The sequence below is a fragment of the Aptenodytes forsteri genome, unplaced genomic scaffold, assembly GCF_000699145.1.
Source record: "Aptenodytes forsteri isolate BGI_AS27 unplaced genomic scaffold, ASM69914v1 Scaffold1, whole genome shotgun sequence".
Lineage (NCBI taxonomy): Eukaryota > Metazoa > Chordata > Aves > Sphenisciformes > Spheniscidae > Aptenodytes > Aptenodytes forsteri.
Window position 1 is genome coordinate 3,007,256 of NW_008795035.1, and position 23,960 is coordinate 3,031,215.

The window sequence follows — 23,960 nt, forward strand, 5'->3', positions numbered from 1 at the left end:
AAAATTTAAACATGAAAGCTATAGAAAAAACTCAAAGGAAATTTTATACTGTGGCTCTGAATAGCGTTTGCAGATGTTTGCTGAACAGAATCTTTTAAACTTGCATGACCATGATTTCATTTGATAAGGCCAACTAAAATGGGTTATGCTGAAAGCCTGTTTGCATGTACAATATAAAATTAAATAACAGATTTCTGTAAAACTATGTGCAAAGAAGAAACAAGACAGACACAGAAAGAAGGACTCTAAATCCACTGTTTGTTCTTGTTACACACTAAACAAATTACATTTTATGTTGGCTTTGGAAAACCAGAGGCTGTTTGACAAAAATACTTTTCTTATTTCCCCTCTACTTTCCCACTATATTTTAATGACAATGCCTGGCTTCTTCATGTGAGAGAAAACATATCGACAAATAAGTAATCTCTGCAGAGAATTTCAGAATGTTGTTGAACTTTTTTGTTCAATGTCAAGAAGGAACCATAACATTTAGGGTATCTTTCTTCCTTTGTACACATTTTATCAACTGTTCTGATAAAGTATTACAATGTTAAGGGTAAATTATTTGCACGAGAATTACTATTTAGATCATTTACTGGATTCTGAGTTTTCTCTGTGGCTGAATAGAAATTGTCAGTAGTTTTAATTTTTTGTATTATTCAAAGCCCAGTGATAGTTACAAATAATATTTTGTACGGGCATTGTATCTCATGTTTAAGGATCTGAAAGTGCTATGTAAATACTATTTTAGTCTTAAGTCTAGCTTCCCCTCCTCTACTCCTCCAGTGATGGTTCTGTATACTTATGTAAAATTTTATAAGTGTATAAGGCTGATCAGATAAAAACTCCACATCCCGAAGAGAAATGGTATGGACAGGCTTTGGGCAAGTCCCAGGCCAGGTCTGGAAGCACACAGCAACTTTGCATCCCTTTTACAGGCAGGTACTCAAGGATTTCTGCAGTTCCCCACCGTACAGCCCACTTGTTCCCCAGGTTTGGAGAAGTACAGATGGTGCATAAAGCCTCTCTAAACTTCCTTCAGTTGTTCCTTGGCCAACCCAAAATCCCGAGTTTAAATCCCCCTTGCAAATGTTTATACATGGATTGCACTTGTGGCTTCTGAACATCTCTAGAAAAAAAATAATATTTATTACTTTCTAAGGTGCACTATGCCATAATTTTGGCTTGGACTTGAGTGCTTCACAGAACATCTAGTGTGTGGTGATTGTGGGACATTAAGTATTTATAAGCTTCACCACAAAAGGATATTCTCCTGTAAAACAGTGTGTTCCTTTAAACATGAAATGTTTTTTTCCTTCTTAAATGAAGTATTTTTAAACCCGTTTTTCCTTTTCATGTATAAAATTGTAATCTAATTTTGACATTTAAACCTGGGAATGAAATTGCCATGGGAGGAGCAGGCATCCATTTGCTGTGTGGATTTGGCCGTTTAACTGCCTTCCTATTTGTCCCCTGGAAAGAGAATTCTAAATCTGTGCTGTAGCTTCAGTGAGTGGTGCTTGAATAGCCTTTCATTCTCACTGCCAAGTAATTTGTATTAATGGTGATCTCAGTGCAAGAACACTTTCAACTTTATTTGCACAGACAGGCGTACGTGAAGGTGGACTCTCGGATGTTCTGTCGGGCTGCTCTGGGATATATAAAGCTTTGTCGTGTGCATTAGTAGAGTGCACTTGTCTTACAAGAACAGACATTACCTCCAAACTGGTAGACCTGAGAGTGCTTCCCAGCTTGAGGGTCCCGGTGCCTACTCCAGCCTCAGCCTGATCCATGTCATGGAGAAATTTGGGAACATACCACCAAAAAACATTCCACAAAAACATGGTTTACTTGGGATGACGGAGAAATTTGGGAACATACCACCTCCTTCCACAAAAACATGGTTTACTTGGGATGAGCCCCAGAAAGATGGCTGCTCCAGGCAGATCCCATACAGCTACCTGGAGAATGCAAGCCTTTGGGGCGTGCCACAAGTTAGGCACAGGCACTGAATGGTCTAGGTTAGCTGCAAAAGCCTTGTTAAAGCTAGCATTCCTCTGGAGGAGAAATCACTTTAAACCAGTAGTTATCATAATCTCGAAGCAGGTGTCTGCTAAATGGGTCACTGAATCCAGCAATGACTCGTCCCCTGGTTTATTTTCAGAAAGCCAGATTGCAAACAGTTACTTGAGCAGTCTCAGTAGAGTAACTGTTCCCCATTTTGAGTAGGGGGTTCACAATCTGGCTCAAATTAAAGCCATCTGGCAGCATTTTCTTATATACGTTATGAGCCAGAAACCTTCACCCTCATCATGTTCAATCAGCAGGATGCCTAACAGAGAAGGGTACTATTCCACATGAGTAATGGTGGTAGAAACTGTCCCCTACATGATTTTGCATCGGTGAGTTTTTCCTGTTGTAAATTTCTAACAGTCCCATCAGCCATGTGTAGCTCATTAATCTACAGTGAAACATACCTTAAGAAGCTGCCAAAGCAACTAGAAAAAAATATATAGCCTAAAGAGGTTGGTCTTTAGCTAAAGGTCAGATAGAATTGTACAGGAAGCCTCTAAAGAAAGGAATCTGCTGAAGTTGAAGTTGTAACAAATAATATGAGTTGCTGAGAAGCCACAACATTTAATTATAAAGAAAAAAAATCCCTGTAAATGGAATGGACAGGTTTGCACAAGTTTTGCAAAGTTAAAATTAAAAATATGACCATACAGTTGAAAACCCACAGTAAACTTCTCTGTTATATTTAATTAACCCAATTGTTTGGGACTAATAGTCCAGGATTTTTGTTTGTTTTTAAGAGATTTTATATGGCATTTGGACAAACTTTCATTAACGTTAGTCTGCTGCGTCTTAACAACTTGGAAGGTTCTTGCTGCAGTGCGAGCTATTAATGCACTGGAAAATGTCACCATTTCTTTCAAGGGCATTTGGTGGTTTGTAAGTGAGTTGAATCTACCTGTTCATGGATGACATGACAGAAATCCTCTGCAGAGGAGCAAAGCTAGGGTGCAAAGAATCCACCAAGGGTCAGCAAGAGTTGCTGACATTCTCTGAAAAACAGATAAGGACTGGTAATACAAAACAGTTAACAGTGGAGGAGATTGCTTGCAGAAGATTCACTGTGTCCTCTTTGAAACTTCAGAAACACAGTTAATGAGGCTATGACCTGGAAGGTGGATTTAGCTGCTCCAATAGCAGGCTGAATACAGGTGAAATGTGTTAAAAACCTAGTGACAAGATGTCACTAAGAGCAGACCGGGGTATAGGATTCCTTGTCCTCCTTAAAGTTTTCTTTTGTCTCATTTTGACTTTTCAGGTTTACTTTAATTTCTTCTGATCTGTATCTGTTTCAATCCATAAAAGGTATTGCTCACCCTTACTTGAGTCCACAAGAAACTTTTTCTGTGTGCAGCTGATACCATCCAAAATAAATCACAACCTCCATACCGTCTTTTCAGACAGGGACAAAAGAGACCCTGAGATTCTGATTGTGCGAGTGTGTCTAGGTCTAAAATCAAAGAGTTCATTCCTGCATGGCAGTGAGCTACGCACAACATGGCAGAGAGGAAATGTGTAGTGAATTTCAAAGAACAGTTTTTGAGAGCATGATTCTGGTCAGAGACTAGATCCTCAGCCAATACAGGTCTCCATCAGTCCGAATGGCGCTGTGTCATTTTAAACAAGCAGAGCACCCAAACTGGATATTGCACAGATCCCCTTATGGAAGAAACATTACTGTAGACATGCCCTAGACAATTGCTCTTACTTCAGCGTGGCAGCCAGCTAGTTTCAATGCATCAGAGGTTTTAGGTTCCTCTCGAGTCATCAGAGAAACGGGTATCACAGGGCAATCCGGGTCTCGGGTGGGATAAACGGTTCCCTAACCTGCCCTTTTCACTGACAGAAGATGGAGCTGAGGGTACCCGTACCCTTAATTTGGAAATAAATTTAAGTGGGAGAAACCAGGCTTTTATAGTTTACTGGATTAGGAAAGTATATTTACATTTTCAGTCAGATTAAGTACCTAATTTCCATACACTATAATAGATTTAAGGATCCGCATGCTTTTAAGAATCTGGCATTAGTTCCCTAAACCCTGCTTTTTTCTCTCCTTTGAGCACCACAGAGGATGAGACCATATAACCCAGTCCTGTGCGGCATTGGAAGGTTTACTTCGAGGGCTTCAGTCTTTCCTCTTTCAGAGCACTCCGGCCCTAGCTCACATATAAACTAATCAGTCATGCACACTTTGGTTTTGTTTCTTTTAACCGTAACAGAGTATGGCTTAGAAAATCAGTCCTTTTTAATTGTAAAAAATGTGGCCACATGAAGCACGCAGATTCTGATCAGTTCCTGCGCTCTCCTAAAATCAGAGCCTCCATAGCTCTTTGGCATGTCCTAGTAATTCACATTTTATTTATGTGGAGCTAATATACAGGCTGTGATGTAGCAAGGAGATTCCAATATAGATGTAATTTTTGGAAATATCACGTGTGCTCTGCTATCTTTCATTATATAGAGATGGTTAGTTGGACTACCCATCCAAACAGAAGAGATACAAGACGGTTTCCCTATTACAAGAGGCATTTGATGTCGAAAGCCAAAAATACGTGAATCATTTCATTATTTTAGAATAGGACTTAAAGAGTACAGAGGCGTTTGCTGTCCTGAAGATAATTTTACCTGAACAGTACGCTGCCAGAGAGGAAAAGCAAACTGTAAAAAAAATTTTTAAACACAAAGGTAGTTTTCTGAAATAAAACACTGCCCATAACCAACTGATAGCTAACATAATGGTACCAGCCTTTAACCGATACTAATTCAGTAAGTGTCCATAAAGGAGTCTGAAAATAACGTACAGCCGCTCTTTCTCACTTGAGAACTGCCTGAAAGGATTGCTTTCGCATCGAGAGAAAGCCAGTGTCAAGGTAGCAAATTCTCCCCTTACACTGAGTGACTCTCCTGGGAGGGAATGCTGTCAAGGACACAGCTCAGATCTTTTGGCTGGCAGCCAGCAGCCGGAGCGCCCATTCTGGGTGCCAATTCATAACATGACGAGCACAACACAACCCCAGAGATTTTTAAGGTAATCTGGCCAGTAGAGCATTGCTCTACCAAAGGGTGGTCTCCGAATCAATCACAGCCTTTGGCAAGTCTGTTGCCTTACAATTGAAACCAGACGTGTTTTCAGTTCATTCTTTGGGTTACTACTGTTCAATGGTGATTTACAAGAGAGTGTGAGCTATGGCAATCTCTCACGCAACTTTAGATATTCCCTAAATGAATGCACATTTAGAAATCTCCTTGCTCTAAAACAATGGTTTATAAGAAAAGAATATTTAAAGAGAAACCATCCTTAAAAACAGGCCAAGCTGCCTTTCTTCAACATTCAAATATACTGAAGCATCGCGCTGCAAAACACAGTGCAAGTAACTCCGGCAGCAACAAAATCCAGTGGGGTAAAACACACCTCTAAATGGGAAACCAAAACATGCTCTTCCTGTGTGATACTCTCAAGATTATGTTTCTGGGGGGCACTCATTTTTCTCATTTCTGTCCTAGTTTGAAATGCATTCAGAAGGCCTGTTCAAGAGACAGCAACACAGGGTTTCTCAGTAGCAGGCTGTATTGAATTACAAAATAAATATCACCAGAAGCAGTATCACCAGTAGCAGAATGCTGCTATGTTCACTGTTTCTCTATCATTTTAGACTACTTGTCTCTCTCTCAGCACTGTATTTTCAGCATTTACAGTTGTGATTTACGCTTAGTCTGGAGAAATAAAAAGGGATTATACAGATGCTGATGAAGTTTTAGTCTGTAAAGGTTGCAATCTAGAGTACACATATGAGAGACTTAATACTGGACACAATTTTATTTCCAGTCTTTCAAGGAAGATTTCTGCATATACTTGCAAGCGTAGATTGCTGAAATCATCAGAAGTGGTTCCAGAGCTTGGCTGTCTTCACGGAACAGCCAAGTAGGAACTCCATGTGTCTGGGTCAGATAGCGTGTTCTGTTTTGAATACAGGGCTTGTCTCTCTTCTCCTTTTACCTCTATTTGAGTGTTTCATCAGCCATTTTAGAAAGCAAGAGAGACCAGAAGCTGAAATGAGGGGAGAGACCTTGCTTTAAAGGAGAATTTCCACGTAGAAAGAAAATGAGGGATGTTCTGAGGTGCTCTTAACAAGAGCGTGCTTGAGTTGTGATGAAATAAGGAAAAATACTGCAGTAGGTGCTCCACATAGAGAATAAAGTCCACTTATCTAATATTTACCACCCAAACAGCTCAAGTAAACCAATTTAATCATAAATTATGTCATGCATGCTTCTGGTGAACAATACTTCCTCAATAGCAGCCATGGTATTAAAGCAAACAGAACTATATTGGGAGAGAAAAACAATGAACTACAACACGAGCTTGGGAAAAGCAGATCAATTCTTGGATATTAGTTGCAAACCAGACCCTCCTGTAAATAGGAGTAGCTTGAGGAGCCTTTAACCACAGCCATCCCCTTCCTTTTTATGCCCCATTGTTCAGGCTTGGTGGAGGTCTGTACCCCAACGGCCACGCAGGTTTAGGCACACCCCCCACCCTTCCCAGAGGAACTGCTTTTTCATGGCACAATAGAAAAATTTTAGCCAAAATCCTTGCATTAGCCTTTGATCTTAGTAGGTCAACACTAAGCAGTACCTGTCTGGGCTTGACATCTCTTCACGTCCACACAGGCAGCACTGACACTCTGGCTGGTAACACACACCAAAAATAAACCCTGAAAACCAAACTCAAAGCACCTGTGCTCTTCACTGTGCCTTTAATCTGGCATTATTTACAGTCAGGGTGAGCCTGCATCAGTGAAAATATTTGAGAGGGCTTCCTTACCTACACACCAGGAAATATGGATAACAGCATTTTTGTTAACCTCAGTTTCAAAAAAAAAAAAAAAAAAAGCGGTTGGTGGTTTTTTGTGGTTTGGTGGTGGATTTTTGGTGGTTTTTTTTTTTTTTTTTTTTTCAAGAAAAGGTCCATCCGCACAGTTACCTAATTGATGCAGATTTGGCCCGGAGCAGTCACACGCAACGCCTTGGACCAGCAGGTGCTGGCCGACGGCTGCCTGCAGGGCTCTGGGTACCTTTTCTGGTGTTCTCATGACTCAGTTTTGCTGGCGTTTGAAAACCTGAAAGCTTTACATTAATGCCCTAATGCATGTCACTGCTAACTCTTGAACGTGTGGCTTGCCTCTGCAAAGTAAAAGGAGAGACTGGGTCTGTTCAGTGACACAGCAAAGAACCAGAGCATGTGCATGAAGTTATCAACATGAAAAAAAAGTGTACGTTGTATTTTGATGAACTCTAAATACTATTTTATTAGAGCTTTTAAAGAAGATGTAGGTGAGCTTTTGCAGAAGACTTTTAGCCTAGCGTTCTAATATAAAATGCAAATTACTAAAAAAATAATTCTACTATGTTTTTGTATGTTCCTTTTGTAGTGAATATTAATGGATAACTGTAGTACTTAATATTTTCATTTTGTTTAGTTTCCACCTTTAAGTTATACCAGCGTGCAAAGCACGTGTATAGTGAAGCTGCCAGAGTGCTGGAATTTAAGAAGATATGCAACGAAGCACCTGCCGATGCAATCCAGCTGCTGGGAGAATTAATGAACCAGAGCTATATCAGCTGCAGGGAAATGTATGAATGCAGCTGTCCTGAACTGGATCGGCTGGTAGACATCTGCCTGTAAGTTTTGACCACAAGGAAGAGTAGTCGCCTGTTGAGAATATTGTTTGAATTGATGAGAAAATACGACATTGTTGGCTATTGCAATTTTAAAATGAAAGTATTCTTGTCTCTTATTACAAAATTAATCTCCTGCAGGGACATTACATGGTCAATTGTTTCCCTACTGACATCTGTGTAATACTTTCAGATGAAAGCTGCAGTTTATGGCTTTATTACAGACATTGCTTTTGGACTGACTCATCATCACAAGTGTTACGTTAGACTGTCGGCTATTCTTTTTTTAAGTTGTAGAAGAAGTCGTAACTGGTTTTCTTAAAATATCATCTTAGTTGTTCTGTTTGAACTCTGATACATTTTGTGTATTTCTTAACCATTTCAGAACTGCCGCCATGGGAACTCCGGGGCATAAGCAAGCTGTTTCAGATTCTTAGGTTGCATTGGAATCATAGTGGTATATTGTGAAATGTTACTGCATTTTTTCCAATTTAAAAAATATGTTGTCTAGGCTATCAGATAGGTTGGACAGTATCTCACTATTTAAAAGATGAGTGCGTTAACTGTTGTAATGGCTAATGCTCTCCTTCTGCTCTCTGCATTGTATGTCTGAGTTTTCCCCACATTACTCAGTCTCCATCGCTGCCTCAGCCTCATTCTTTTAGCTGGGTTCCCTAACTCAGTTTGGCCGCAATAGAACAAGCCTTCGCAACTCCAAAACACATTCCCTGAATGTCATTTTGTCCCTTCTCTTCTCCCTCTATTCCTCCCCAGTTTCATATCCTCTAGCCAGAATAAACCGTGTTTGAGAAATGGCATGAAGCAAGCTGGAAGTCACAGGTTGTTGTGTGTAGCAGGCTGTTATTTTTGTAACTCTGCTACAGTGGATGATGAGATCTGGTATAACCACGTGTTAATACAGAAAGTAAAAACGAATGCTTCGTACTCACATTCTACGTAGTATTTCATCCATACCACAGGACCAGCATGAAAGGATGTACACATTTCAGTTCCTCTTAATTTCCATTTTTCTGGTATGTTTAATCACGGGACAGACATCTTATGCTAGCTTTGATCTAAATTCAGTGCCTGTAGAAAGAATTCAGTGGTTGGTGATGATTTTAACAGTGGCTTGGGGGAATAAACAGCTGCCCACCCGAGCTTTCCCACCACCGCTCCATCCCTGCCTCTGCCCCAGCCACCTTCTCCCAGCTACTTCCCTCATGTACTTCATCATGGCTGCTGGTGATACCACCTCCATACTTCTCCTCAACTGTTGTGGTTCATACTTCTCCTTGGAGAAGGGTGTGCTTAGTTTGGGAGACTCTGCCCTAAGCCAGAGCGTTACTGTCCTGCCAGAAGGGGAATGTAGGGTGCCATAAGTGTTTGCAGGGCTGAGGTCAAGAAATGTTGTTTCACTGTCTTTTAGAAGCAAATACAAGAAGTATCCCATCCTCTCTATATATCTTTCAGTCTTGAAGAAAACAGAAACTGTTCCAATTTGAAGCTAAAAAAAAGGAATACCTTACCACCTAAAAATAAAAGTTACAAAAATATTTCTTTACCAGCAACTGGCTTTTTTTTTTTTTTTTAAACTAAGAAATTAGTCTGGGATTTAATGAAAATACGAATTTTACAAACATGCAATTTTCCATATGCTTTCCTACTTCTGTTCTCGTGCAGATTTTGTAAGTTGTAATACCCATTTACCAGGTTTGTAAATTGGTAGAGTATGATACAGATGATTATTTAGGTTAGTCTGATTTCTTTTGCAGACAAGATGGAATGGCCTCTGAGCCAGAAAACTACAAACTTAAAAACTGAACAGAAGACTTTTAGACGTTCGCAGATTATTTTGCATATGGGATACACATGCTGTTTTGTGATAAAACACAGAGAAGCCCTGATAGCCATTGGACAGTCTGATAGTAATTTAGCAATACAATTTTTGTTCCTTCTCTTGGGAGCCAATCCAGTACGTAACTCACAGACTATGTTCAGTTTATTGTATCACGTAATGATCACATAACAGAGTAAGCTACGACAGTCACTCAGTTAGCGAGGCAATTCCACCACGGTTGTCGCAGCTACTCAAAGGGAACCGCTGATCTGTGTGTGAGAAGGGAGAACTGTCTCCAGAGTCATCCGAAGACAAAAAACTATGCTCTACTGAATTACCAAAAATCTTGGGCTACAAAGTCTTGATCCAGTGCAAGGTATCAGCACTGCCTGTTCTGTGACACCACTGACGGAGGAAAAGCCTTAAAACTTAACATCTGCATTATTTTTAGGTACAGTAGCTACCCAGTGTTGACGCCTCAGTCAGTAGCACCTGATGACTGAACTTTGCAAAAGCCACTAGCCATTTGAAGTGTCTTGGCTTAGGGTCTCCGGCTTGAATCATACTGATAGGGCCTGTTCTCAGAAATGCTGGGAGAAAACTGTCCTCTTCCAAGTAGGGGAAAACAAGTAGGTATAAACTGGTAAGATCTGCGCTACAGCGTGGAGTTACCTGTGCTACATTTAAATAAGCTGGCACGGATGCTCGCAACAGTCTATTGCAGCACGAAGCTCAGCGTGGGGATGGAAATTCTCTGTTTCTCATTTGTGCTGAGCTCTGTGCTTTCACAGCTAGACAGCTGCTGCTCTCTGAGCTAGCCTGGGTATCGTGACACTGACTTGCAGGCGGTAGCGTAGACACAGCCTCAGAACCCAAAAGGAAAGGAGTACGCAGTTAGGGTTTTACTAAATTAAATTAAAATTGATCAGAGCATTTCAGTTCCAGGGACCAAAATATAAATAGTGAAGGAAAAAAGTGATGTGTGTGCCCATGTAACATCAGATTTCTAACTTACCAGCAGAAAAGCCCACAGCCAATACGATGACCACAGCTAAGCACCACAGTGGAGTGTCATTCGTGTGAAACGATTTCCAACTGGTATATTAAAATTATTTAATCTGTTTTTTTTAATTACATTCATTGCACAGAAACAAATTATTTGTTCATTATTCTTTACAGTCTTGTCCCATCAAGAGTATTTCCTAAGAAATACATCTTTCTTCTTTAGAAGTTTGATACTCTTTAATGTTTTTCTGACTCTGCGATTAGATTTCTAGAAGTGTATAGCTATTCTAGGTGAATGCAGCTTAAGCCAGCATCTAATTTTTGGAAACTATTGGAAAAAGAGCCTTAACTTGAGAAAAGTTGTGCATTAAAAAACTAAGGGACATAAAGTCACTAGTCACTCTAGGAAAACTTGGCTGATGCCATTATAGAAGTGGCCAGGAACTACATAAGTTACATTCTTTACTTACAATGATATACAGCTGCCCTGTAACTTTAAAAAGCCTTTCCAAAAATACATTCCACAGAATTGCCCGAGTCTACTGCTGCTCTCTCCTTACAAGGTTTAAAACTGTGAAGAATAATCTGCATATCCAGATGTTTTCTGTTTTGCCTAGATCTTTATGTTTCACTGTACAACCTCTGCCAAGAAAGGGATCCATACTTGCTGTGGTTTGTAGTGCTGAAAACTGTAACCACTAGTTGGTCAGGGTTTTTTTTTTTCTTTTTGCAAAGACAGAAGACTTGTACTTTCTCTAACCTATCTCATGCTGTTCATAGCCGTTTTACCTGTTAGCCTTTTAAAGTAAGTAACACAGAAGATTTACTAAACAATTAAGGAACAAAAAATTGGATCTGAGCTTCTGAATTTGTTAGGTACTTTTGAAAATCTCTCTGAATCCTTGAACATTGCAAACAACTTACTTTCATTCCCTTACTCTCCATCTTTTAGTGGTATAAATCCTGGTAATTTTAGTGTTGCCAGCCGTGCCCCTTACAGTTGAAGATAGCTGAATCCTCTCTGATCGCTTTTAAAAGACACAGTTTTTACATTACATCCAGCTGCGTTATGGTAGCCGAGACAACTCTGCATTTTATCAAGGCTCTTATCACTGATGATTTTCTTAAAGCTGCAAAGCCTGGAGTCACGGCACAACTTGAAAATTCAGCAAAACAAACAAAAACCACGCTACAGAAAGAAGTTTGCAGCTCTTTCAGAGCCAGAAAGGCTTAAAGATGCTATTCAAATGCACACTAAGCTACAAAACAGAATAAGTATAATACCCATCCCCCCATTTGTGTATTTAAATCTCATCATGTTAACCCCGTGCTTTCTGAATAGCTGGTTCATAATTTTGAGTATTTGGAATTAACAGTATTGCTCTGATTTTTTCACCTCTTACAGCACAACTATTTTTAAAATGAGGCACTGCAATGTCTCACCTATCGCTTCCGTACACCAAACTGTGGGACTTCCATTTTTATTCTTCCTTCCTTTGCTGCAGTACTCATGTTTTTACGCTCATTTACACCCCACCCCACCCCCCTTTCCTCGTAAGATAATTCTCTTTTTATCCCGTGAATACTGGAACAAGATGTGTAAACTCTTCAAGAAGCAAAGGCCAGAACCCGGGACTGGGAGCTGAGTGCCCCCAACACCGGACTGCAGATACGTTATCTTTCTTGTGTGCTCCGTCTCTCCCTCTATTACTTGTCCCTCACGGCTGCGGCATAGCCCGGGCGGTGCGTAGGGTACTTTCCCACACGTTACATCCACGTCACCCACGGCGTGGGCGAGCGCTCCATCCCCAAGATTACTGTCTGCTCATACTCCTCTTCAGAAACGCATGATTTAGATGCCAGCGCACACGGAGAGAGTGTCTGGCTATGAATCCCACTTCACCAGAGGAGTCTCGCTTAGTAAGACTCAAAAAAGATAGTTTCAGACCTGTTCCAAAGTTAACTCTCTCGTGTTTGACCTAGATCCTCCCGCGCACCGCATCTCCAGTAGATGCAGAATTAGGTGCTCACTTCTGAATTCTTGTAATATCGGGCGCCTCGTTCTCAGGCGTTACAGCACTGCCCATCAAAACGCCAAGTTCCTCAGCAGTAAGCCCGAGGTGTCTCATCATATCACCACATTTGAAACTGTTAGCCACAGTATTTTGAAACACAGTGACTTCAGCTCTGAGACAGGCATATTTTCTGTCTACATTATGCTTTATTTCAACTAAGTATTTTAAAGTGACTCAGTAAAAATGAGGCATGAGCATGACCACAGAGAATTACGAAATCAGTAAAAGGTTCAGAACAATTCTGAAGGGATTTCAGTTGCCTACCAAAATAAAAGCCAGACACCATCTGAAATACAAAGTTCTGACTGAGGTAACAGACCAAACGAGTGCAGACAGTTGATTCAGCCGACTTTGAAAAGTGGATTGGGCCTTATGAAGTCGATGGGAATTTCCCTATTGATTGCAATTGAGACTGGATTGGATCCTGCTCATTTTAGGAGGTTGCTCCATGGACCGGAAACGACAAAAATTGCATCAGAGAATGAGTGGCTTACAGGAAAAATAATAATAAAAATAAAACACCAACAGGAAATAAAGAATGAACATAAAATTGAGTCAATATGAAGGGTGGCACCACACAGACACACTGAAGAAAGTGTTTCTGTTCAAGAGGAGACGTGAGCATGTTTAAACTCAAACACACATGTAAGTACTTGCTTGAAATACGACCTAAACCTCTGCTAACCCAGCAGTACACCAGATTCATTTAACATAAAATGCACATATGAAAAATTACCACAGCCTACTGAGAATGAGCTGTCATTTTCCCGTATGTTATTCACGTGATGCCATCGCTCCCTCCAACACGTTCTAGGACTGGAAATCTCTCCGTGCATGGGTATTGGAAACATACCAAAAGTGTTTGTTTGCAAAGCAGATTAGATCTCTCATGAGAATAAGACTTCAAATGAGTTTTCTGAATCATCCTGTTCTGAGTAGGTTAGAAAAGCCCCAAATAAATTTATTACACGGTATTTTCCTACTTTTTCTGAATCTTAAGTAAAGATCAGGAACACAGGTAAGCAAACTAATGAAAATAACTCTACTAAATTCTAACAAGATGGTGTCTGAATCTTGCCGAGTAATAGCGTGGGATTTGCTGTAGGACATCTCTAGCAGGCCAGTATCTTGAGGCTGGGAATGGTTTGTATTTTGGATGTCATTTATTTGTCATTGTTCTTTCTATTCACCCTCCTTATTAAGAGCATTTTTTTCTTTCGGGACTAAATTCTTACTTTACCTCTACTGCTGTAAATCTGTTAAGTTCCCGAGGTTCCTCTGAAGAGAGGTACCTCACTCTGTCCATTCAGCATAGACAGATGTTGGAGTGCAACGACTCTCTACGACTTTTTAAGGGTTTCTGAACTCTCCTTTTCTTGCCTGGCACACTCAGCAGTCCCGCAGAAGCCTGTGAATCTTCAGCATGTTTTAGATCTGTCCTGGAAGAATAGAGCTATTTGTCTTTGCCACATTAGAAAATGGCTTGCATGCCTACATCCTGTGCAATTAGTTTATGAACCCTCTTTTGTTATTTTTGTCATGTATTTCTGTTTTCACTTCTGGTGTCTTATGAATGTTGCTAACACAATTCCTTTCTTCTCCCGCTTTCTTCATCTCAGCTGTGCTCTGATCCTTAAAACAGCTGATGCTGAAGCATTATAAAAGAGGGTGACTTTTGGGATTGACAGAAATCACTATATTGCAGTTTAAAGCGTCAGCATTTTTTTGGTCCAAAACGTTAACTACAAATTGCTGTAATGTCACATACAACGGAGTGAACCTCACTAAAAATCAGATGACATAGATGTGTTTTGAGTAACGTATCCACTGGTCTTCCATAGGAATTTTGTATGTGACAAATTACCCCTTTTCGGTTTATTTTACATGGTTTTTTTTCTGTTACTTTGTTTCAGGCAATTTGGGGCCATCGGGTCACGTCTGACTGGAGCTGGATGGGGTGGCTGCACTGTGTCAATGGTGCCTACTGACAAACTGAATACTTTCCTAAAAAACGTAAGAAAAGCTTATTACCAAACCGATGTCCAAAGGTTAGCACTGGAGAAGAACAGTCTGTTTGCTACCAAACCTGGAAGAGGAGCTTTGGTTTTTGTCGAGGCCTAAAGAACGTAAAAATTTTAAAGAAACTATGTAGGGCGTTTAGAACTGGCAGTACTTCCCATGCCACAGTAAATGCCTTTGCTGGTTGTTACTGTAATGAGCAGCTGCTATTATCAAAATACATTTCTGAAGAAGTGATTGAAAGAAAACTCTCTGAAAAAATCTCTTTTTTTTATACTATAAATATCTTTTAGTGTAAACTTTGATTTACAAAACCTATTGACAAGGAAAACTGAAATTGAAATAAAGATGATACTTCGTTACAGTGGATCTCTCTTCTTTTCCGTTTACTGTCAGGAAAACGTTCCTTCTAGCTATGTTTCTGATGTATCCTTGCGCAAGGGTGACTTCTTGTGAAAGGTTCAGTGAAAATGAATGCTATCTGTGAGCCGTACAATATGACAACATACTCCCCGAGGTGAGTGAACAAATAATGAAGCAAAGTTTGGGTTTGAGTTATCCAAACCCCATATCCTCGTTGCTGAATGCTAGCTGGGCTTCTACAAGGTAGAGCATTTGCATTTTTATGCAAACCCATTACAAAGGATTAAGTGTAACCCACTGACCATGTAAAAAAGCAGTGAAAATCTACGCGGAATAATTCAGGAGATAATTCACTCAGTTGTACTAAGCAAAAGCAAATAGGTAAGACCGAGAGTAAATGTCATTGACACGTTGTCGACAAGCTCCTGTCTCGCTCCCACTTCACACTCCTGACAGTCCCAAGGTTGTAACTGCAGTGCGTTGGAAGTACAGCATCCGCAACCCATCTCCTCAGCAGGAGAAGTGATTGTGATTGCAGAAAGAGGTGCCTGCACATCCAGATACCCCAAAGGTGTCCTAACCCTGCTTCCACGTGGAAAATTAGGTTCCTGTGCCCTCCCTCGCAGCACACAAGCTTCCGCTTCTCTCTTTCACCTACAGTGAAAACTCGAGAGAAGTTTTGCTGGTGCCGTAACCCTTGCAGCCTTAAAAGACAAAGCAAGATTTGTCCCTGTGCACGTTTTTGTGATGCTGAGCACAAGTTAACGTCCAGAAGTCTGCATCAAATTAGAGACCTCTCGGAGAGCTCCTCTGTACATTACCCATGCTCATTCAGGCCAAACCCAAATTCTTAGAGGCTACTAATTCTGTGAGAGGACTCTGCCAAATTTGAACAAGCGGATGAACTACAGCCAACGCAAACTGCCAGATCTTTTCAGGAACCTCAGAGGGGATGTATAACGGTAACAGTATCGCTAGAGAAGTTTTCTGTTTTCTGACAACCAGGAAAAGCGGAACAGAGAGTGCTGTAGATCAAGCAAGTCAAGTACTCGAGAGAGGAAAAGGGTGGGGTCTGGCATGACGGGGAGAGATGAAAAGACGGGATTTGGAGGGACGACAGTTAAAAGGATGCACTTGAGAAGGGGAAAGCAAGGGGTAAGGCAGACGGATGAGAACAAGAGGCAGAATTATAGAAAGGTTTAATCTCAAACCAGTCACTGTTACTCTCTATGGAAACTGAAGATCTTGTAACCAGTTTGTAATGTGCAGCAGACACGCTGTAGGTTCGACTACACCTGTAAACGTAGGACTCCAAAAATCAAACAACAGTAGGTCAGTATCTTCAAGAATCTCTGAGATACCCTTGGAGATTTTACAGAAAACAATGCCGTGGCTCTGTTACCAACTGCCTTATTAAATATAATCCTCAGTTTAATTCAGCGAGTCCCTGTTTATTATCCTGTCATAAAAATGGAGTACAAGACGGTACATACCAATCCTTGCATTAATGTATTTGCATTGAACTTTAGTTCGGCTGGATTCATGGAGGCACTAATCAGCATATGAGCAGAATAAAGGTATGTTAGGTTTGTTTGGGTTTTTTTATTCTTCTTCTTTTTAAGTTGAGCATGACACACAGAGTCATGGAATCTTCCCAAAAACATGCGGGCCGCAGTACATTTCAAAATTTTTCTGTCAATGAATCTTATAAACGATATTCTCATAAAAAAAGAAAACAGAAACCTGGCACGGTATAAGAGAATAAAACCGAACGTTCTAAACTCCTGATTAATTCTTTCCTTTCCTTCTTTATTGCTTCAATGTCTTTCCAATACTTTTGCTGAAATCTGCAAATAAAATCGGGACATAACGTTCATTGAAAGACCTACGGTACTCAAGCTTATATACATAAAAATGGCACTCGGGCATTTTCATTTACGGACTACCAACAGGAAGTAAATGTTTCTTTTTAAACAAAAAACATTGAATTAATCTGTGTTTGGGGGTTTGGGGTTTGCTTTTTAAACCTTTGAAGACATTTTTCTACATAATGGTAAAACCCCCGAAAATCAGAGCATGAGAATGATACACCAACAATGTGTAAGGTAGGCAGCAAGGATGATAGTATTTCTAATCATAAAGCAAGAAGATTTTGGGTTGGATGAAAATTTCTGCGTATAAAGCAGCAACTCCTGAGCGTATTTCCTAAGCAAGTCTTTCCAGATCTGTATTTTTAATAGCTTTTTCTGACTATGTTTTCAAAATCTATTCTGTAGCTAAAATAATGCTAATCGGTATATGCACACACACATATATGTATTTTTGGAAAATTAAGAAAATTAAATGTCAGAATACGTGCAGAAGTGATGCGTCCTGTTGGCACGAGCTATGATTATCAGTGGAGCGTGATTTTCTCTCGTTACACTGTCTGACTGTAATTCATTCAATCAGGAGTTCAGTCTCGCTGTGCAGTAAATGGGTTCTAAACCTTTCCAAAAAGGATTTGGAATGGAGACGCTGTTGGACATCTCAGTGCAGCAACGTTGCCTGGTGCCATATTAATACTCCGTATTATCTTAATCCCGTTGACACGTACGTCTCCATCACTGCATTTGCTGGCTGTGTATCTCGTATGCAGGAACACGCTCGTGCTCCGAAATAGAACGAGAGTAATTTTACCATTCACTGGGTGGGAAGGGACCGTGACTGTCTATTTGACATTTGCTCTCTCGGGCACAGCACGCATACACGCACCGACATGTATGTATGGCAACCTAATATATAGTAATGACTTACATAACGTCTTTGGGAATATCGGTTTCTAGTTAATATGATCTGAATGCCAGCTTTTATTTTAGTAACTGCTGTGTACTTACTCAGTATAATCCTTCCGAAATTCCTCTCCGAGTCCACGTGTCTCTTTAATAACATCTTGATACGTTGGAGCAACTGCAGCGCTACGGTTTCAGTCAAGTGAAAGATTTGTATTTCCAGCTAACTACCAAGTTTATTTGTGCGCTAAATCCCAGTCAGATATAGTTAAACAAAGATACCCCCAGAACAACGTTCACAAGAGCTATCCTGTTCTAAAAAAAGATGCTTTGCAAATCGTAGCTGTTACAGGCAGGACTGAAGTACTGCTTTCCGATTCTTGCCATTATATGCTTCATCAAGCAAAATGAACTCTGGAAAAGGACTTACACTGCAAAGTAGCAACAGCACGAAAAGCAGACTGGTAAGGCCTAGCGTCACGAAACCTGTAAATCGCGCAGCTTATTAAATAACATTTTAAATGCTAATTTTGAGATGGAAGGCTAGGTATTGATAAGAGACTAGGTCACAATGCAGAAAGGAGCACAACGGGGAATGTAAACCTGTAACTGGAAATTACTCCCTGTGATACAGCCGCCTTTGACAGATTTTCCCGGCGTACACAGGATTGGCAGAGGAAGCGCTGCCAAGCAATATTGCTGTCGCATCTGTCCTACCTCAGCTGTTCTAGTTTAGCCAGCTTTTTCACTGAACGCTCTTCTGAGCTTCAATATCCCATACAATAGAGACAAAAGATGAATCCTGTTCTTGATCTTATCTCTTATACTCTGCCCTCTGCTTTTGGACTTGTATCAAAAGTCATTAGCTACGAGATTCCGTGAGATGCCACATCACAGCCTCCGATAACAGCGCCGGGTTTACTAGGAGACAATCTGCCACGGTGCTGCCGGCGGATAGTCCCTAACCCGCTCTGTAATCTCTCCTACTTCAGTGGGACTGCAGCACTCAAAGGTAGTAGGACCAAGCTGTAATTGATATGTTGGGAACTGCTGTTTTCTGGGCAGATTTTTTCTTCCCCTCAGGTCAGCTACGATTGTTTTACCAGTAAAACCTGCAGATGAACATTTTCTGGAGCCCCTGAAGTCTCTGCAGATTTGGTCGCCGAGTTCAGCAGAACGTGGGTTTACCCCGGCCCACGCTCCCTGGCGAACGCTTCACTCGGCAGGGGAACACGTAGTGAGAGTTTGCACATAAAACAGACGTGCCCAAAATCTCACATGTAATTAAGGCACTCATGCCAAATTCATCATACGCGTAAGACTTATGAATGGAAAACCTGCAGAGGAGTAAAAAATGTTGAAGCTAATCGGATGAGAAGACACTAAGGAGCTTTCAGAATTAATTGACCAATAAAATGTTTGAGATTGATTTCCACTAGCAGTGGTTCCTGCAGAAGCAACCAACTGGAGGAGGATTTCTACAAAAGCATTTGGTATATTTATTGGATTTTAAGTCTAATGCATTTTGAGAATTGCTGTTGTCTCCTAAGCACTACTTTGTTGGCCAAAATTACACATTAATGCTAAAAGGGGGGGGGGGGGGGGGAGTCCTCTCCCCACAAAAGCATGCCTTTCTGCACTTGGCACACGAGGCTCAAATAACTCAATAAAGATTAGATGTACTTCAAACTGAAACACACTAGTGCCCAAGCAGCTGTCTTCTTTCCAGCCAAGCTGTGTGTTATTTGGGATGGGAATAAAAATACGTTCTATTAGCCAATGATCAAGCCAGATGTGTGGGTTTGTTTCCTTTTTTTAAAATCCAAATTAATTTTTCAAGGGACACCGAAGCAGGTTTGTATGAAACTCTTACAGCAGTTCCTGAGGATTATTATTAAAGGCCTTATTTTTTGCCAAATTCCATATAATGGAGGGTTTTATTCATGTTGTTCTACATTTTCTGGTTTCTTATCTGTCCCTCGTGTGACAAACGCATATATTTATTTTTGTTGGCTAAGCTGTTCGAGCGGGATTTTTTAGTTCTGTTTCTATTGATCAATTATTAACAGAATGAAATTGTTCTGATTAAAGGCTGAAGACTTTTCTACTGGCTTTCTCCCAGTGAACATCCTTTCTTGTAACTGCCTCCTTCCTGTCCAGGCTTCTGTCGAGAGAAGAATTAAGACAAGACGACCCTATCCTTGAGGAAGAATTCAGTGAGCCACTTTTAAGCAACAATAGCAGCTGCACGAATAATAATTTTTTTATGAAGGTCTGAACCTAATTTTATGTTAGAAACATAAAGTTCCAACTTTCATAGTTGAATTAAAAAGTCTAACAGAAAACAGGAGCTAAAATCAGAACCAAAAGAGTCTAGCAAGGATTTACAGAACTTCTGTCAGATTAAGTTAAAGCTCCACAGTTGAATCATAAACTTAATCGGAGCCAAATACTAACTATGAATGGAAAGATTTGGGGACAAAGGGTTAAAGATCAACGAAAAAATGCCTATTGTGCTGTTTTTCAAGTTAGCTATGGTCAGGCCTTGACCCTAAGAACATATCCAGTGAAATTCCTGTGCAATTCTTTCTACAGCAAATCCAACTGTATCAGCAGCAGAACAGATGATGAGCTTTCAAAAGCCTTGATTATTTTTTTCTTCTTTTTTCTTTTTTTCCTTTTTTTCTTTTCAGAAGACCATTTGAGAGAGTGAGGGGAGGCCTGGACAGCTTTTCTTTCTGCAGATCTATAACCTGATGGTGGCCAATGGGGAGGGAGGGGGACACTATTGCAAATGATTTTCAATACTTCCTCTAGAGGGAACAGGACGGCTAGTGTAAGCTGCTTCAAGAGACTTACGAGGACTTACAGGCCTCTCGCTGATGTTGTTGAAAAACTCCAAAATTTATTGTCTTGTCTGAAATTCATAAAATATTTAACTTTCTTGATTATGAGATTTCCGGGTTTTGCCACCACAAAGCTGATTTTGGGTAAAACAAATTAAATGGTTAAATGAATAAAATTCTATCGACAGAAAAAGAAGGTAATGATTTGTGGGATTTCTTAGTATTATACTAAACCAACAGCCTCTTGCACACAACCTGCTCTTGCTGACCTTCTTTCTCCCCGTCTTAGCTGTGCTCATTCAGCAAGAACAATCTGGTCGGATCCTCTGAAAGTGGGGGCACAACCATGCCAAGAAACGCACATCAACTGCTACAGCACACCTGAGTTCGGGGCACTGAGATGTTGGCGCACATTTTCTACTCCTCTTCCGTCACTAAGAAAATGGCAGAGACCTTGTAAGCTCGTGCGAGCGAGCCTAAGGGGTTGGGCTAACAGAGTCTGAATCTCAACTATCTGCTTTAGCTCCGCTAATGAGATTTATTTTATTTCTATGTAGGTGGTCTCTTATTTCTTAAATGCAATTAGCATGCAGTTGTTGCCTGATGGTTTTATTTATTTTTGAAAGTGCCGACTATTGGCCTTGCTTTCATAGTTCTAGAGTTTCCAGAATTGACTTTTGTGCTCCACAAGCCTATTTTCAGGAAATATTTTGTAAGAGGGATGATATTTTGAACTCTACTTTTATGGCTGCGAAGGCTTCTCCTTTTTTACTTCCTTTGTCTGTTCATTAGGGGCCATCTTCAATTCCTAGATGTGTTTTTGGAGATAAGTTCCTTTCCTATGAAATACATACCATTAACACAAAACATTAAAAATACTTTAAGTCTTTAGACAAAGTTGTGTGTTTATTTTATGAGATTCTATGCTGTGTAATGTTCCGAGTGGTGCACCGAAATGTGCACATTTGTCCATTTTTAGGTTTTCTCCGGACATTTCCTGACGTGTTCATTAGCTGCCTTTTGCTCATTACATAAACGCATGAAAAACCACCCGTCTTCCTCTGTTTTAGCTGTAAAATGAATAGAAGGTTTTAGGCTTTTAATCAAACTATGAAAGATTTCAACATCCTGGTTTTTTGCGGGTGACATAGATGAGTGCTATGTAGTGTTTCCAACTTTTAATTTTTATTACAGTCTTGCCTTCTGTGATTCATGAATTTATAATTCATACTCTCAGAAAACGGAACATTTTTGAAAATCAACATCATGCATATTGCAAATTACAATAAACATGTCAGCAGAAGTGGATATACTAACAGTTGATGGTGGCTAATTTGCTAATTTATTCTTTTTATATAAATGGACAAATTACGACTGCCCATTGTGGTCACATTAAAGGGAGAATGGTGTGGAAATTTCTGTTTTCAATAAACCCATAAAGAAATGGACACAACTTATTTTTAGAGAGAGTTCTGCTCATAATGTGAACAGTCACCTAAAATCTGCTGAGAAAAACATAAATCGGTTTCACAAGAAGTCTAAAATTTTCTTTTTATCCCATCAGTCAGCCTAATTACAAGGAAAAATTGTAAAACTTGTTAAGTTCATAAAGACAATATGACCAATATAAAAATACCACACTGAAAGTTGGGGGAAAAAAAGGGAGTTTTCTCCACTCCTCTATATGATGTTGCGAAATTTGTTGAAGCCAGTGAAGTTAATTTAAACTTCTGGAACACAGAATCTGACACCTAAATACACTGAATAATAGTTGCCCTGTCGTAACAAAAGCTGCCCAGATTGACAGTATTCTTTATCGGCAAGCTGTGACTTCCCTACGCTGAATACACTGAAAAGCGGCGGCAAACTAGTTTTTCTTTGATGTGTGCAAACACTTCAATATACAGAAGATCAAAATTCCAAGAATTCCCATGAGAAAACGTTTCAGGGGAACTCAAGTAAGTCTTCAGTAAATCCTCCAAAAACCGTCCAGTTAGAACAATTTTATGTAGGTCCGGAAAAGAACAGAATTAATTAGAAAATCTTTGCTTCTGAAACCCCTTTGTTTGAGAGATAAACACAAAGGGCTCTGAGCATCTGTACTACACAACAGACAAATCCTCTCTGCGTTCGGAAAGGTAGGTGCCAGACAGAAATATGTCCAAAAATCAGAAAATACTCTAAACTTCCTCAAGATTTATAGATGTTTGGATCCAAAGAGTATAGTTCAGGGCCACAATAGAACCAAGTCAATATACAAAGCCAGAATCCAGATACGATAGGAGTTTCATTACATTTTGTGGGGTTTGACGTACGTTTCTCATTCAGCCTTATTCCCCAAAAATCAAACAGAAGTAAAATAAAGTAACCAAGCTGAAGCGCAGTCTTACTTAAGACACTTTAAATCATGCGTTAGGTTAAGGGACAACAAGATGAAGGACCAATCAAATGTTTTTTCTGTATTTCTAAGCTTCTCTCTTTTAGGCAAACCACTTGCTGAGATTGTCTGCATTACTGTGGTCTGCCTCAGCCTAGAAAAGAGAAAACTGTCCCAGCTATTGCGGATCATAGCAGAAAAAGGAAACAAAATAAATGGGTGAGATTTTAGTAATGCATTCTCCTCCTCCCTGCCCCAGCTGGTTTAAACCATCTTGGCAAAAAGTTTTGAAGAAAGGTTTTTAAATACCACACAGGTTGGGAGTCAAGGATATGGTTGGCTGTAAGCTTCAGTACAATTAGTCCTGCAAGTCAAGGAACACGACGCAGCATTATCTATTTCATGTGTCTTAAGACAGCAGGAGACCAAAGGACTTTGGCCACCGAAGTCGGAAGAGCACGCGCTTGCATTCTGGATCTGAACCGATACAAGAGGACTGTAAAAATGGGAGAGATGTCAGTACAGGACATTATCAAACTAACTGTCTGAGAATAAGAACAGACTAGGAACTTCTACATACATACTAAAAAAAGATTTATGCTGAGAAGTTTTTTTTTTAACTAAGATTTTTTTTTCACCAAAACAAAGTACTGTACTACACAATGGTGATACCAGTACAAGGAGGCATCAGAATTTCTGACAAAGACTGATGGCAATGATCTAATGTTATGGGAGACTCTTCTCCATTTCAAGCAGGAAAACTGCAGGCTACAATAGGCATAAGACCAAGTACTTGGCATGGAATATAAACACCTGCAAGTAAGCTTGAGTTATTTTAAAATCAATGCAGTATTTTATGCACAGTAATTAAAAAAAAAAAAAAAAAAAAAATAAGGGGGGGGGAAAAATAAG

General features: G+C 40.0%; 2 protein-coding genes across 3 annotated transcripts in view; one reads left to right on the forward strand and one right to left on the reverse strand.

Annotated features, from left to right (window-relative positions):
- Positions 1–15,057, forward strand: part of GALK2 (galactokinase 2) — a 50,874-nt gene extending 35,817 nt beyond the window's left edge. For both annotated transcript variants that reach the window (XM_009276498.2, XM_009276497.2), the window contains exons 9-10: positions 7,554–7,755; positions 14,586–15,057. In XM_009276498.2, the coding sequence (XP_009274773.1) occupies positions 7,554–7,755; positions 14,586–14,793 (410 nt within the window). In that variant the 3' untranslated portion in view covers positions 14,794–15,057. The remainder of the gene's footprint in view (positions 1–7,553; positions 7,756–14,585) is intronic.
- Positions 15,058–17,930: 2,873 nt separating this feature from the next.
- FAM227B (family with sequence similarity 227 member B) overlaps positions 17,931–23,960 on the reverse strand; it is a 92,304-nt gene continuing 86,274 nt past the window's right edge. The window contains 5 exon segments of the mRNA XM_019471316.1: positions 17,931–17,957; positions 17,960–18,011; positions 21,623–21,741; positions 23,397–23,495; positions 23,497–23,544. Of these exon segments, the coding sequence (XP_019326861.1) occupies positions 17,931–17,957; positions 17,960–18,011; positions 21,623–21,741; positions 23,397–23,495; positions 23,497–23,544 (345 nt within the window).